The sequence below is a fragment of the Gossypium arboreum genome, chromosome 1, assembly GCF_025698485.1.
Source record: "Gossypium arboreum isolate Shixiya-1 chromosome 1, ASM2569848v2, whole genome shotgun sequence".
Classification (NCBI taxonomy): Eukaryota; Viridiplantae; Streptophyta; class Magnoliopsida; order Malvales; family Malvaceae; genus Gossypium; species Gossypium arboreum.
The window spans coordinates 122650113-122662775 of NC_069070.1; the positions used below are offsets into that span (position 1 = coordinate 122650113).

A 12663-nucleotide genomic window follows, 5' to 3' on the forward strand; every position below is an offset into this window, starting at 1 on the left:
TAATAATAATAAACAGGTCCCCCACCAAATCCTGATGCAGTCAATAATTAAAAAAACACATCAATTTATCTTATCAATAAAAAAAGAATCAATTTAGACCACACACATTCATGTTTTGTTTCAAAGGAGAGAGACTATGGGACAAAAACATCACATGCTAGCTTCATAATTGTCCCATCTTTTTTGCATATCTCATGCATTGTCTAAGACATCTTTATCCCTTTATCACACCTCTAATGCAAATGAAAATCCTTACTTTTTGCCCCTCAATTATTGGAGCTTGAAGGGCATTTTTGGAAATATATTGTAAAATTATATATAAGTTATATATATGATAATTTGAATAAATTTTGCAATAATCCAATATTTTGATATATATCCTATACACAAGATTAACAATCATATACATATATGTTTGTAGTATTTAGCCCTTTATTTGTGTATATTAATAAATTATAATATATATAGAGAGAGAGAGAAAAGACTATAAGATTGATTATTGTTGAGATTTAAAATTTAAATGTATTCTATATTTATATCTTAGTAGGGTGAGATATGTGGTTGGTTGTCTAGTGGCCCGTGATTGATCATTCGTCAAATTAGTTTGCGGATGGTTCTTAATTCACTCCTCGTCGAGGTTGTTTGGGTTTAATCATTTCATACAACCTTAAGGATGAAAATGTCATTGTATATTTTTATGATAGTAAAAATAAAATTTCATCATTTTAATAGTCTATATCTTTATAATTTTTAAAGATTAAATTAAATTTTATCAATTTTTTGGAGCCAAAGTGTAATTTTACTATTACTAATTTAAAATTTTATAAATTATAAAAGGCTTAAATTAAAATTTTACCATTTTAGTGGGGGCCATGGCCACTGGGTCTCTACTATACTCTATCACTCAATGAATCATAAACCTTTAATTTTACTATTTTTCTAAAAAAATTCAATTATTTTCAATATAAATTTTAAAATAAAAATGTTTCTTACATAAATTTTCACACTATGTTGATGTATTTATTGCCTAAAATGGGTAGGGAAGTGATATATTTTCCCTAATTGGATTTGATCGTTACCTATTTCGTCATCGTTAGCTTCATTCCTCTTCCTCTTCATCTTCATCTTTTTAGTCTCTTCTCTCCATCCGACAAATTTACCAAAAAGCCCTTCCATTTCCTCAAGCGTTTTCCCTTGAGTTTCCGGCAAGAAAGTGAAGAAAAAGAAAAATGCCACCAACGCAACTCCGGAGTATAAGAAAAATGCTCCACCAATGGTAATAGCTTTGTACAATGAAATAAAACTCATAGAGATTACACCACTCATCACCCTATTAACCGCCACTCCTAAACTTGCTCCTTGTGCACGTAGCCTCAATGGGAATATCTCTGTGCTATAAACCCACGTAATAGGTCCCATCCCTATCGAGAAAACTGCCACAGAAGATAAAACCATGGTGATGCACAATCCGACAGCCCAAGTTTGTTTCTTTTCTGAATGACCAATGACGGTTAATGAAAGCCCTAGTGTAGCCAATATAACGACCATGCCACCAGAACTGATGAGGAGCAAAGGACGTCGTCCAATTTTGTCTAGTAAAAATGTGGCCACTAAGATAAAGGTTGTCTTGGAAAATCCAACGGCCATGGTGGCAAGTAGCTTATGATCTGACGATGTGATCCCAGCTTTTTCAAAAATCCTTGGACTGTACAAAACAACAGACTCTAAGCCTATCGCTTGTTGGAAGAAATGGATCCCAATGGCGCAAATCAACACGTGCCTAACAGCTGGTGTGGGGTGTAAAATTAATTCTCTCCACACACCTTCGCCGTGGGTTTGCTTTTGGACTTGGACAATGTCATCGGTGCAATCTTCTGGTATTCCGGCGGCAGCTTTGATGTCACTGAGTCGACCACGAGCTTCTTCTTTGGTATCTGAAGTTTTGTCGAGAACTATCTTAGCTTCACCTAATCGACCTTGCATAATCAGCCAACGAGGTGACTCAGGCATTGCAAGAACCCCAATAGCCAAGAAAACTGACAGAATAGCGCCGGCACCAAGCATTACCCGCCACCCTAAGTCAGCTCGCAGCTTCGAAAATGTATAGTTGGAAACATACCCCAACAATAAACCAGCATTAATGAAAACCTTCAAAAGAAAAGTTCGACAAATACATCACATTTCACTCATTTAATATTCCTTGTCACTGTCACGTAATCATAGTTCTTGAGTTCCATTGAATTATTCAAACCAAACTAAATTATTCTTTCATTTAATTCATTATTTAAAGAAATAAAAAAAATATTTTCTATTTAAATTAATGAAAAATATTAATTTTAATTTTTTTTAAAAACTAATGAACCGAGCAAATTCAAACCCATTAAATTCAGTTTGGGTTGATTCGATTATCCTTAATTTTCAATTAATTACATATTTATTAGGTTTGATGTTATTATAAGTCTTGAAAATTTTTCAAAAAAATCAATAACAAAATTGATTAAATAAGTCATTTCATTGACATTGACAATCAACAATCAAGGATGATGTGGCATTGTCACGTCATGGATCAATGTTGATGTACGATTTATTAATGGTCATAAACATTGCTGTTAAAAATACGGACAAAGATTTATTTAGTCAATTTTATTAATCAATGGTTCAATTAAGTGCAAAAATTTTAAAAGGAGTTAATTTGTTTTTTTTTAAATGTTCCTATTAATTATAATTTTATAGTAAAATAATATAAATATAAAAATTAAAAAAAATTTAGTGGATATAGGACCTCAGGGAATGAGTTGAGAAAGCCACGAGCAGAAGCTGGAGATACTTCGGCGGTGTACACCGGAGCAATCAATAAGGCAAAGCCGACGCCAATTCCGGTAGTTCGTTGCGAACCCCATGAGCAAAGCTCCCACAAAGAAGATGGCGGCGGCCACGACGATGGTGTAACGGCGACCTATCCAGTCGGAAGTCCTACCGGCGACGTATGCTCCGATGAGACAATACAAGTTTAGAATTCCGACGAGGATTTCAACTTGAACGTCGCTAATTTTCAGGTCGTCTTTTATGTAAAGAATAGCCCCACTCATCACCCCAATATCTATGCAAAAAGAAAGAGTCTAATTATACCATCAGTCCCTGTACTTTTTTACTATAAAATTTAGTCCCTCTACTTTCAATTTTAGAAATTTAATCCCTCAAATTATCTGATTTAGAAATTAAAGTCAATTTAATAACATTTTCAAGTGATTTTTGTTAAATTTAAATATGTTTTATTAATTAGATTTTAAATATTAAATATTTAAAATCCAACGGAAGTTTATTAACATTATTATGAAATGAAATTTTAATTTTTAAATTAGACATAGTAAAAGATTAAGGTTTATTTATGAATTTAACCCCACTACTTTATGAAAATTGAGAACATGATCCATTACTTTAATTTTGTAATAATTTTATCCTTATACTTTACAAAAATAAAAGTTTGTCCAATGTTGTTAGACATTTTTATTAAATCGTTGACCTACAAATCAACCGTAGAAATTAACAAAAAAATCATTTATACTCAACAAATTAGCAAAAAGTAGTAATTGTTCAAGTGGGTGTGTTTATGAATAATTTCATTAATTTCTTAATTTTCATATGATCAAATTTTAACAAATTAAAGTATATGATCTAAACTTCTCGATCTTTGGTATAGGAATGAAATTTAGATTCAGACTAAGGATTGAAATTTTGAAATTAAAGGCAAAGAGACTAAATTTCAAGGACTAAAAAGTATAGGGGGTGAGAATAAAATCAAACTGAAAAAAAAAATCATTTCTTTCCACTTACTGTAATCGAATTGAATCTAAGGTATGTTCTTTTATTTGTACATGGGTATTGATCCACCGTGCCGACCGTTGAATCATCATTTGGAGCTTGCTAGCTAGACTTGCTTTTTTTTAAAAAATATTTAATAACTTCTGAATAATTCAATAACCATTTTGTAATTTTTTGAAGTTAAGTGACCAAAACGTAATAATTGGGTGTTAGTCTACCCGGAGGAAAAAAGAAAACAACTCACCATATCCAAGCAAGATAGAAGCTAATGAAGCAAGAATGGCACAAGCAAAAGCGAACTTGTTCCTTTTAGGTTTCTTCAAAACCTCAAAATCTGCAAGAGTTTTATTGTCGCCTGCAACTGAAATGGAGACGCCATGGTTGTCTGCTTCAAACCTATACATGTTTTTTTTTTCTTTAATGTTGTAAGTATTAGAGATTCAAGCTATGGTGGCAGCCATGAATCTCCGTCAAGTTTGCTAATTTTGAAGAAGCCATTGTTGTCTTTAAATAGAACAAAAAAGGAGTTAACATCAAGGTGGACCATATATACTCTATGGAGCACTGTCCACTCTTCCATGTTATCTTAAATTTATTTATTTATTTTCTTCCTTTTTCATAATTGTAGTCATAATATTTAGGTTAAATTTTGTTATTTGTCCCTGCATTATGTAAAAGTTGTGGATTTAATTTGTATACTTTAATTCGGTCATTTTCGGTTTATTTATTTTTTGAATTTTAAAATTTTAGTCTTAACTAAATGGTAGCTATTAAATTCTTTAAGCTAAGCTCTATTATTTTCAAAATTTGATGCGGCAGACATATTGTTCCATTTGAAATATCATGCCAGCTTATTGTTTTCACGTATTGTTCACAAAAAAACTAGTTAATGGACTTAACGATTATCATTTGCATCAAGACCAAACTTCTAAAATTCAAGTGGACTAAGCCTACAACTTTAAAGATAGTATAAGACTAATAGTAGAATTTAACCGAATAAATTTAACTACTACCTTAGGACTAAAATTTCAGAATTCGAAAAGTAGAATAACTAAAACTAATCAAATTAAAATACAGAGACTAAATCTACAACTTACACAAATTACAGTGGCCAATTGCATAATTTTACCTAATATTTCATGGAATCCATAATCTAAAACCTTGAACCTTAGATACACAACCTAGAATTTTAAACCCTAAACCTCAAACCCTAACATTAAATCCCAAATCTTGCTATTCCTCGATATTTTAGGATTTAAGATAAAAATTACCAAAATTATGTATATGGTGATAAGGATCATAAAATAATTTGTTGATTTAGAGTGATTGGATTGAGCGAAGTTAATTCATAAGCTACAATTTATTTCCTAACATTGGCGATCTGTAGCTAAATTATTGCCTAACTGGATCTGATGGTTAGCTTCATTCATATTCCTTTTTCTCTTCAACTTTTGAGCCTCCTCCCTCCATCCCACCAATTTACCAAAAAGCCCTTCCATTTCCTCAAGTGTTTTCCCTTGAGTCTCTGGTAAGAAAGTGAAGAAAAAGAAAAACGCCACCAACGCAACCCCGGCGTATAAGAAAAATGCTCCGCCGATGGTAATAGCTTCGTATAATGAAATAAAACTCATCGAGATTACACCACTGGTCACCCTGTTAACCGCCACTCCTATACTCGCTCCCTGAGCGCGTAGCCTTAAGGGGAAGATCTCCGTGCTATACACCCACGCAATGGGTCCCATCCCTATCGAGAAAACTGCCACAGAAGATAAAACCATGGTGATGCACAATCCGATAGCCCAAGTTATTTTGTTGTCTGAATGGCCAATGATCGTTAATGAAAATCCGAGTGTAACCAATATAACGACCATGCCACCAGAACTGATGAGGAGCAACGGACGTCGCCCGATTTTGTCAAGTAAAAATGTCGCCACTAAGATGAAGATCGTCTTGGAAAGTCCAACGGCCACAGTGGCAAGTAGCTTATGGTCTGACGATGTGATCCCAGCTTTTTCAAAGATCCTAGGACTATATAATACGACAGAGTCTAAGCCTATAGCTTGTTGGAAGAAATGGATCCCAACGGTGCAAATCAACACGTGTTTAACAACTGGTGTAGGGTGTAAAAATAATTCTTTCCATACACCTTCGCCATGGGTCTGCTTTTGGACCTGGACAAAGTCATCGATGCAATCTTCTGGGATTCCGGCTGCAGCTTTGATGTCACTAAGTCGACCACGGGCTTCTTCTTTGGTGTCTGAAGTTTTGTCGAGAACAGTCTTAGCTTCACCTAATCGACCTTGCATAATCAGCCAACGAGGTGACTCAGGCATTGTAAGAATCCCAATAGCCAAGAAAACCGATGGAATAGCACCGGCGCCAAGCATTACCCGCCATCCTAAGTCGAGTCGTAGCTTCGAAAATGCATAGTTGGAAACGTACCCCAACAATAAACCAATATTAATAAAAACCTTCACAAAAGGGGAAATTACATTAGAATATAGTATTAAGTTTATTCAATTATACTAAAAATTCAATTAATTCGCAAATTAATTAGAATTTTTAAAATTAATTCGAATCCCATTTATATAAAAAATGAAAATAACTAAATAAAAATTCAAAGGATATGAGACCTCGGGGAATGAGTTGAGAAAGCCACGAGAGGATACCGGAGAGACTTCGGCGGTGTATACCGGAGCAATCAGTAAGGCAAAACCGACGCCGATTCCAGCGACGAAACGACCGACCATGAGGAAAGCGTAGTTCGTGGCGAACCCCATGAGCAAAGCTCCTACAAAGAAGATGGCGGCTGCGATGATAATGGTGTAACGACGACCTATCCAATCAGAGGTTCTACCGGCGGCGTATGCTCCAATAAGACAATACAAGTTTAGAATTCCGACGAGGATTTCAACTTGAACGTCGCTGATTTTCAGATCATCTTTTATATAAATAATAGCCCCACTCATCACTCCGATATCTATGAAAAAAAATAGATATATAAACAAAATAATTAAAATTTAAAATATGGTAGATTTCATGCTATTTTCTAAAAAAATGCAATTTTTTATAATTACTTTAATTCTAAATATTTTTTTGTATTTTAAAATTATTTGTTGGTATGACATATAAGATAAATAGTGTTATGTTAGCATTAAAGTGTATTTAAATTGTCGTGTGAGTTGTCACATGGACATCATTAAAAAAATGAATGTGTTAATCAACATTTCTGTAAAAAACCAATTTGACCATTTTTAAAAATTTAAGGATTAAATTTAACTAAAAAAGAATAATGGCTAAATTGAAAAAAATATAAATATTGGGGCCAAGTTTGACATTATGCGTAGTTTTTAAATCACATGGTAAAAAATGGTTTATTTCTAAATTTGATCCCCTACTTTATAAAAATAGATAAATTAATCCCTTTGTTTAACTTATCATAGTTTGACCTTTATATTTTATGGAAATTGAAAATTTAATCCAAAATGATAACGGTTAAATTTTTTTGTTAAACATTTGACCTTCAGTAATTTATATGCAACAAATTATCAATTTGTTTATCAACAATTTGACTAATTCCTCAATTTTCATAAAGTAAAATGACCAAATTCTAACAAGTTTAAAGTAGAGGAATTAATTAACTTCTCACAAAGGTTTTCAGAATCGGATTGGTGGTCAAACTGGTCATGCCACCTGTATGTCGATCCAACAGTCTGACCGGTTTAATTAAATAAACCATTAAAAAAATCTAATTCAATTACCCAGTTTAACCAATCTAATAACTTTCTCTAGATTGGTACCCAATCGATTCTTGGTCTAATTAGTCCAACCGATCGGTCCAACCTAGTTCAAACATATTTGCTTCTCACATTTGGTACAGGGATGAAATTTAAAATTAGACCAAAGATTGAATTCCTTGAATTAAAACACAATGGGACTAAATTTCAAAAGTCTAAAAAGCACAGAGACTGAAAGTAAAATTAAACCAGAAAAAAAAAACACTCACACAAATGAAAACTCTTCATTTTTCTTTCCAACAAAGGTGATAAAAGCTTTAAAACCAGACATTAATGGAGGATCCCAAAAAAAAAAAAAGAACTCACCATATCCAAGCAAGATAGAAGCTAAAGAAGCAAGAATGGAACAAGCAAAAGCAAACTTGTTCCTTTTAGGTTTCTTCGAAACCTCAAAATCTGCAACAGTTTTGTGGTCAGCTGCAACTGAAATGGAGACGCCATTGTTGTCTGCTTCAAACCCAGACATGTTTTTTTTTCTTTTTTTGCTAGAACTGCTGTGATTTTTTCTTTTGAGCTATGGTGGCATCCATTAATCTCTACTATGCTTGCTTTGAAGAAGCCATTGTTGTAACATAAAAAAAGCTTTGCTTAATATAGAACAAAAAAAAGGTTAACATCAAGGTGGACCATACTATATGATGAAATAAAATACAAAATTGTTACGAAATTTATAGGAGGGTAAATTACAACTAAAGTCATTAAATTATTAGTAAATTTATGTTTTGGTCACTGTAAATTTTAATTTTAATATAGGACAAAAGAGCAAATTTATAATTTTCTACCAAACGAAATCTGAATATTTTATTCCTTGAAAAGTCAATTTGCAATCATCTAATTATTAAAAGTTACAAAATAGTAACTGAACTATTTAATTTTATTTTTTTGTCACTAGAAGACTAGCTGTGACTTTATTTTAAATTGACATAATAACAACTTTAACCCTCAACATTTATACATTGTATCAATTTTGTTTTGATTCTAAAAAAGTCTAACTCTCAACGTTTACACATTATATAATTTTGTCTTTTTTGTAGTTTTGCTTTTCTGTGTGACTATTTCACTTTAAAAGTTAAAAAAAATTATCAGCTAAATTTGATCGAAAATATACCAAAAATTCAAGATAATAAATTTAATCTTTTTCTCGTTATTTTAAAATTAACCTTCAATGTCACAAAAAAAAGTAAAATTACAAAAAAGACTAAATTACATAATGTGAAAATGTTGAGTGTTAAAGTTCCTATTATACCAATTTTAAAAGCTACTAAGTTATGTTTCGCTAGTAATTTAACAGCCGGTGATAAAAAAAAAGTTGAATAGTAAGTTGACTATTTTGTAACTTTTCATAGTTAAGTGATAAAATAAATTTAATAATAGTTGAGTGACTACCATTGCAATTTAACCCTTTTTTTCTTTTTGATTTTATGTCAAGCAAGTTAACGAGGGACTCAAATAGTCAACAAATACAGCCCAATCTGTCAAGTATGGGCCTCACTCTTTGATACAGTTGACGTCGTTTAATTGATTAAATATTCATTTTACAAGTTAAGGTCAATTAATTATTAACACAAGTATGAGTACAAGTGCGAGCGATGAAGGGCGTGCTTATGACGGAGGAGGTAAAGTGAAGTGTAGAGAGAATGACTTGCCGGATTATGGAGATTCAATTTGGACCGAAATGAACGATGTTAGTGTCAAATTTAGTCCTCGATATTGATATTTTTGTTAATTTTATATTTATTTTTTAAAGATAAATTTTACCATTAAATTTTTAAATAAATTAAATAAATTTTTAATATAAATATTAATTAAAATATTAATTTTTAACGATATTGATGTAATAATTCAAATGACAAGTAATAATTTAAAATTTTATTTTAAAAATTAATATTGTCAAGTTTAAAATTTTAACGTTTATATCAATATTTTATTAAAAATAATGCAACTCTTTAAATTTAATTTTTTTAAAATAAAATAAATTGATAAAATATAAACATTAAAGACTAAATTTAATATTATCTTTATATCTAAATATACAGTATTTGTACGTAAAATGCCAAAAGTCACATACTTTGAGTAGTAAAATTTGCGTCCTTTACTTAGTCCAATTCACGTGCCTTTGAAATTTGCTTCACTGCCAATAATTATGGCTCTGCAAAAAGATCTCTTTGAATTGCCAAACTCAAATATTTGTCATTTTCCCCACCACACACTTCTATTTTTATATACATATTATTATTTAATTAATAAAATTAAAATTTTAAATTTGATTTTTAAATCTAATCCAAATCCAAGTTGAATAGTAAATTTATGTTTTAGTCCTTAATTTAAAAAATTACAAAATAGTCATTGAATTATTTGAATATTTTTGTTAAGTCACCAGACTGTTAAAATTAATGTCGTGTGCACAAATCCAAAGCTCTCGTTTCCTTTATCTTTTACAATTTAATTTTTTTCATAAAACTTTGAACGACACAAATTTACAAACTAAAATTTAAATAACTTTTGTGTCCAATCTTCGACAATGATAGTCATATCAACTTGAGTATAAGGTATGTTCTTTTACTTATAGATGGATATTAATCCAAACATTAATAATGTTAATGATTGAACTTAATTTTTAAACTTTTTAAGTACAAGGATTAAATATCAATTTTTGTAAAAGTAAAAGGATTGAAAAGATATTTTAACCCAATAATTTAATGATTTGATTTCTCAACTAATGAATTGTTGATTGAGACAGTTATTCTGGTAGGATCTGTGGAGGAGATACAAAGTTCACAACTTAATACAAGAAAGTCGCCATTGTTATTACGAAAACAACGTCTCATCAAATTATGGTCTTAGCTTTTATAGAATATTGGGTAAAAATATTATGGACCTCTTTGTATTAATAATTATATTATATTTTGTTATTTTAAAAATGAGTAAATTAATCTTTATAAGAATAGTTAGGAATTTCATAAGAAGATGTCATTCGTTTGATGAGAAATAAAAAAAAATATCGAAAATTCAAGTGGTTGAAGTTGAAATAGCTACTTTCGAAGTAACAGAAAGAAAAGCAACGACTAGAGTGAGAGAGTCTAAGTCGAAAAGAGGATTCTTCACTTCTTTCTCTCATTCAAAACCGTGCATGGGACTTTCATCTCGCACAACTCCTAAGTAATAAAATAGATTAAAGAGCAATTTAGCTTTTAACATTAAAAATAGATGAAATTTTTAATAAAATTGACCCATTTATTTTTTGATCTAATGTACAAAAATTAATTTACTCTTTTTTTGCATAAATGAGACAAAACACAATCAGATTTCTAGTACAAAAGTGTTTATAGCACTTTTACTAATATCGGGAAGAAATCGAAATGAAAATGTGATTACCGATATCTTTTTTGCTTTCATGTATTTCAATGTGAAATTAAAAAAATTATCTTTTAAGTATTAGCAAAGAGACTTTTTTCATGTATTTAATTTATATTATACTCTCATTAAGTCATACTTATATTTGAAATTTTATAAGAAGACCTTAAATTTTTTTATTATGATTTTTTTATCTAAAATATTTTTGTAGTTAACTATCATACTAAGCTTCGAGTTTCGAGTCGAACTCTTAAATAAACAGGGCACAAATCTTATTCATTGTTGTTTTTTTACATCCACAAAACCAAATTCAAGATTTTGTTTAAAGAGCATCGAAGTCCTTGTAACTTTATATGGTAGGTTATCGGGTTTTTTTTTTCATAGGTCTATAAAGATTAATTTTTTTGCAACTCGTGGTGCCCCTCCTAATAACATTATCTCCAATATTTGAACTCGAGCTTTTCTCTAGAAATGCAAAGTCTCACCACATGTGATCCCATTCATATTTATTCCGGTCTTAAATCCAAATATTTGTGCATGTAATAATTTGATTATAATCGTAGTTACACAGTTATATTAATTATGATTATAATTTAATATACGAATATAATTGTAGTTAGCACTTTATTTTACAAGTTTGCTTCAAAAGAAACTAATGCAAAAATCAAACATTAAAACACTAAGTCCTCAAATGAAGAAAACCCTGAAGTTATAAATCGCTTTCTTGAAACCTAAAACCATTAATAAATAAACCTTTCTTATTATACATTTGAAGCAACCATGGAATTCTTCTTCTTCTTTTTTTTTTGCAAATTAGTCCTCATTTTTTTGTTGGTAAGCCATTTCTACCGGTTACGATACTCGAACTCGAGTGCAAGTATTTGATTCCGGTGTGTTACTTTTTTTATTGTACTTGTAAGGTTTTTGGAGTATTGTATCGGTTAAATTGAGGTTTTTACACTTTTACAATACTTGAACCGATGATTTAATCTTTATATTTTAATTTGATATTTTTAATTTTATAATGTCATTAATTAGTTTAAATAGTTAAAACTGTGAACAATGCCTAGAAATAGGTCAAACAAAAACAGTATAGAGAAAGGACCAACCCAAAGGGGCTACTGGCTTTGGATTTGGCACCAGGATAAAATAGTGAAATTTCATTTTTGGCCCCTTTTAAAAATTTATAATTTAAGTTTTGCCTTTTAACATCAAATTTTTAGCTTTGGTCAGTTGAATATATATATTTACCTTGATTCCCAATAAAATATTTATCGTAATGTTTTAACTGGAATAGTTAATGATTTGAACTAACTAACAATATTATAAAAGTAAAAAGATTAAATTATATCAAAATAAATTATAAAGACTAAATATCAAATTTTAGTACAATAAGAAGGACCAAGACCGTAATTTGACTGATTATATCTCATACCCCACGTCCCAAAACAGGTCAAACAAAAAATAGGATAGAGAAAGGGCCAACCCAAGGGAGCTAGAAGCTTTGGATTTGGTACGATACATAAAATGGTGAAATTTCATTTTTGACCCCTCCTGAAAATTTGTAATTCAGATTTTGAATTTTAACATTAAATTTTTAGCTTCAGCCAGTTGAATTTATATTTTTACCTCGATTCCCAAAAGAATATTTATCATAATGTTTTAATCAAAATAATTAATGATTTGAACC

At 30.5% G+C, this 12663-nt stretch overlaps 2 protein-coding genes across 3 annotated transcripts; both read right to left on the reverse strand.

Moving 5' to 3' along the window:
• Positions 1-921: 921 nt before the first annotated feature.
• Positions 922-4320, reverse strand: LOC108482209 (polyol transporter 5-like). The gene is given in 4 exon segments (XM_053032015.1): positions 922-2148; positions 2783-2879; positions 2881-3100; positions 4067-4320. Coding segments are annotated over 4 exon segments (1605 nt in total). The 5' UTR covers positions 4227-4320; the 3' UTR covers positions 922-1020.
• A 528-nt stretch (positions 4321-4848) lies between these two features.
• On the reverse strand, positions 4849-8181 carry LOC108482248 (polyol transporter 5-like). 2 transcript variants are annotated; one of them, XM_053032018.1, is made up of 3 exons: positions 7926-8181; positions 6492-6802; positions 4849-6293 (listed from the first exon to the last, which is right to left on the reverse strand). In XM_053032018.1, the coding sequence occupies exons 1-3, from the start codon at positions 8083-8085 to the stop codon at positions 5190-5192; spliced, it is 1575 nt and encodes a 524-aa protein (XP_052887978.1). In that variant the 5' UTR covers positions 8086-8181; the 3' UTR covers positions 4849-5189. The 2 variants fall into 2 exon arrangements, with proteins under 2 accessions (XP_052887978.1, XP_017640855.1); XM_017785366.2 differs by having other exon boundaries at positions 6456-6802.
• Positions 8182-12663: the final 4482 nt, after the last annotated feature.

What these genes read in the sequence shown, in the direction of transcription:
- LOC108482248 (XM_017785366.2), bottom strand. Translation starts at nt 8,085, where the DNA reads ATGTCTGGGTTTGAAGCAGACAACAATGGCGTCTCCATTTCAGTTGCA. An exon ending in TTCTATCTTGCTTGGATATG is followed by an intron (nt 6,803 to 7,925) that starts GTGAGTTCTTTT and finishes TTTTTTTCATAG; the next exon opens with ATATCGGAGTGATGAGTGGG. An exon ending in TTCTCAACTCATTCCCCGAG is followed by an intron (nt 6,294 to 6,455) that starts GTCTCATATCCT and finishes CCTTTTGTGAAG; the next exon opens with GTTTTTATTAATATTGGTTT.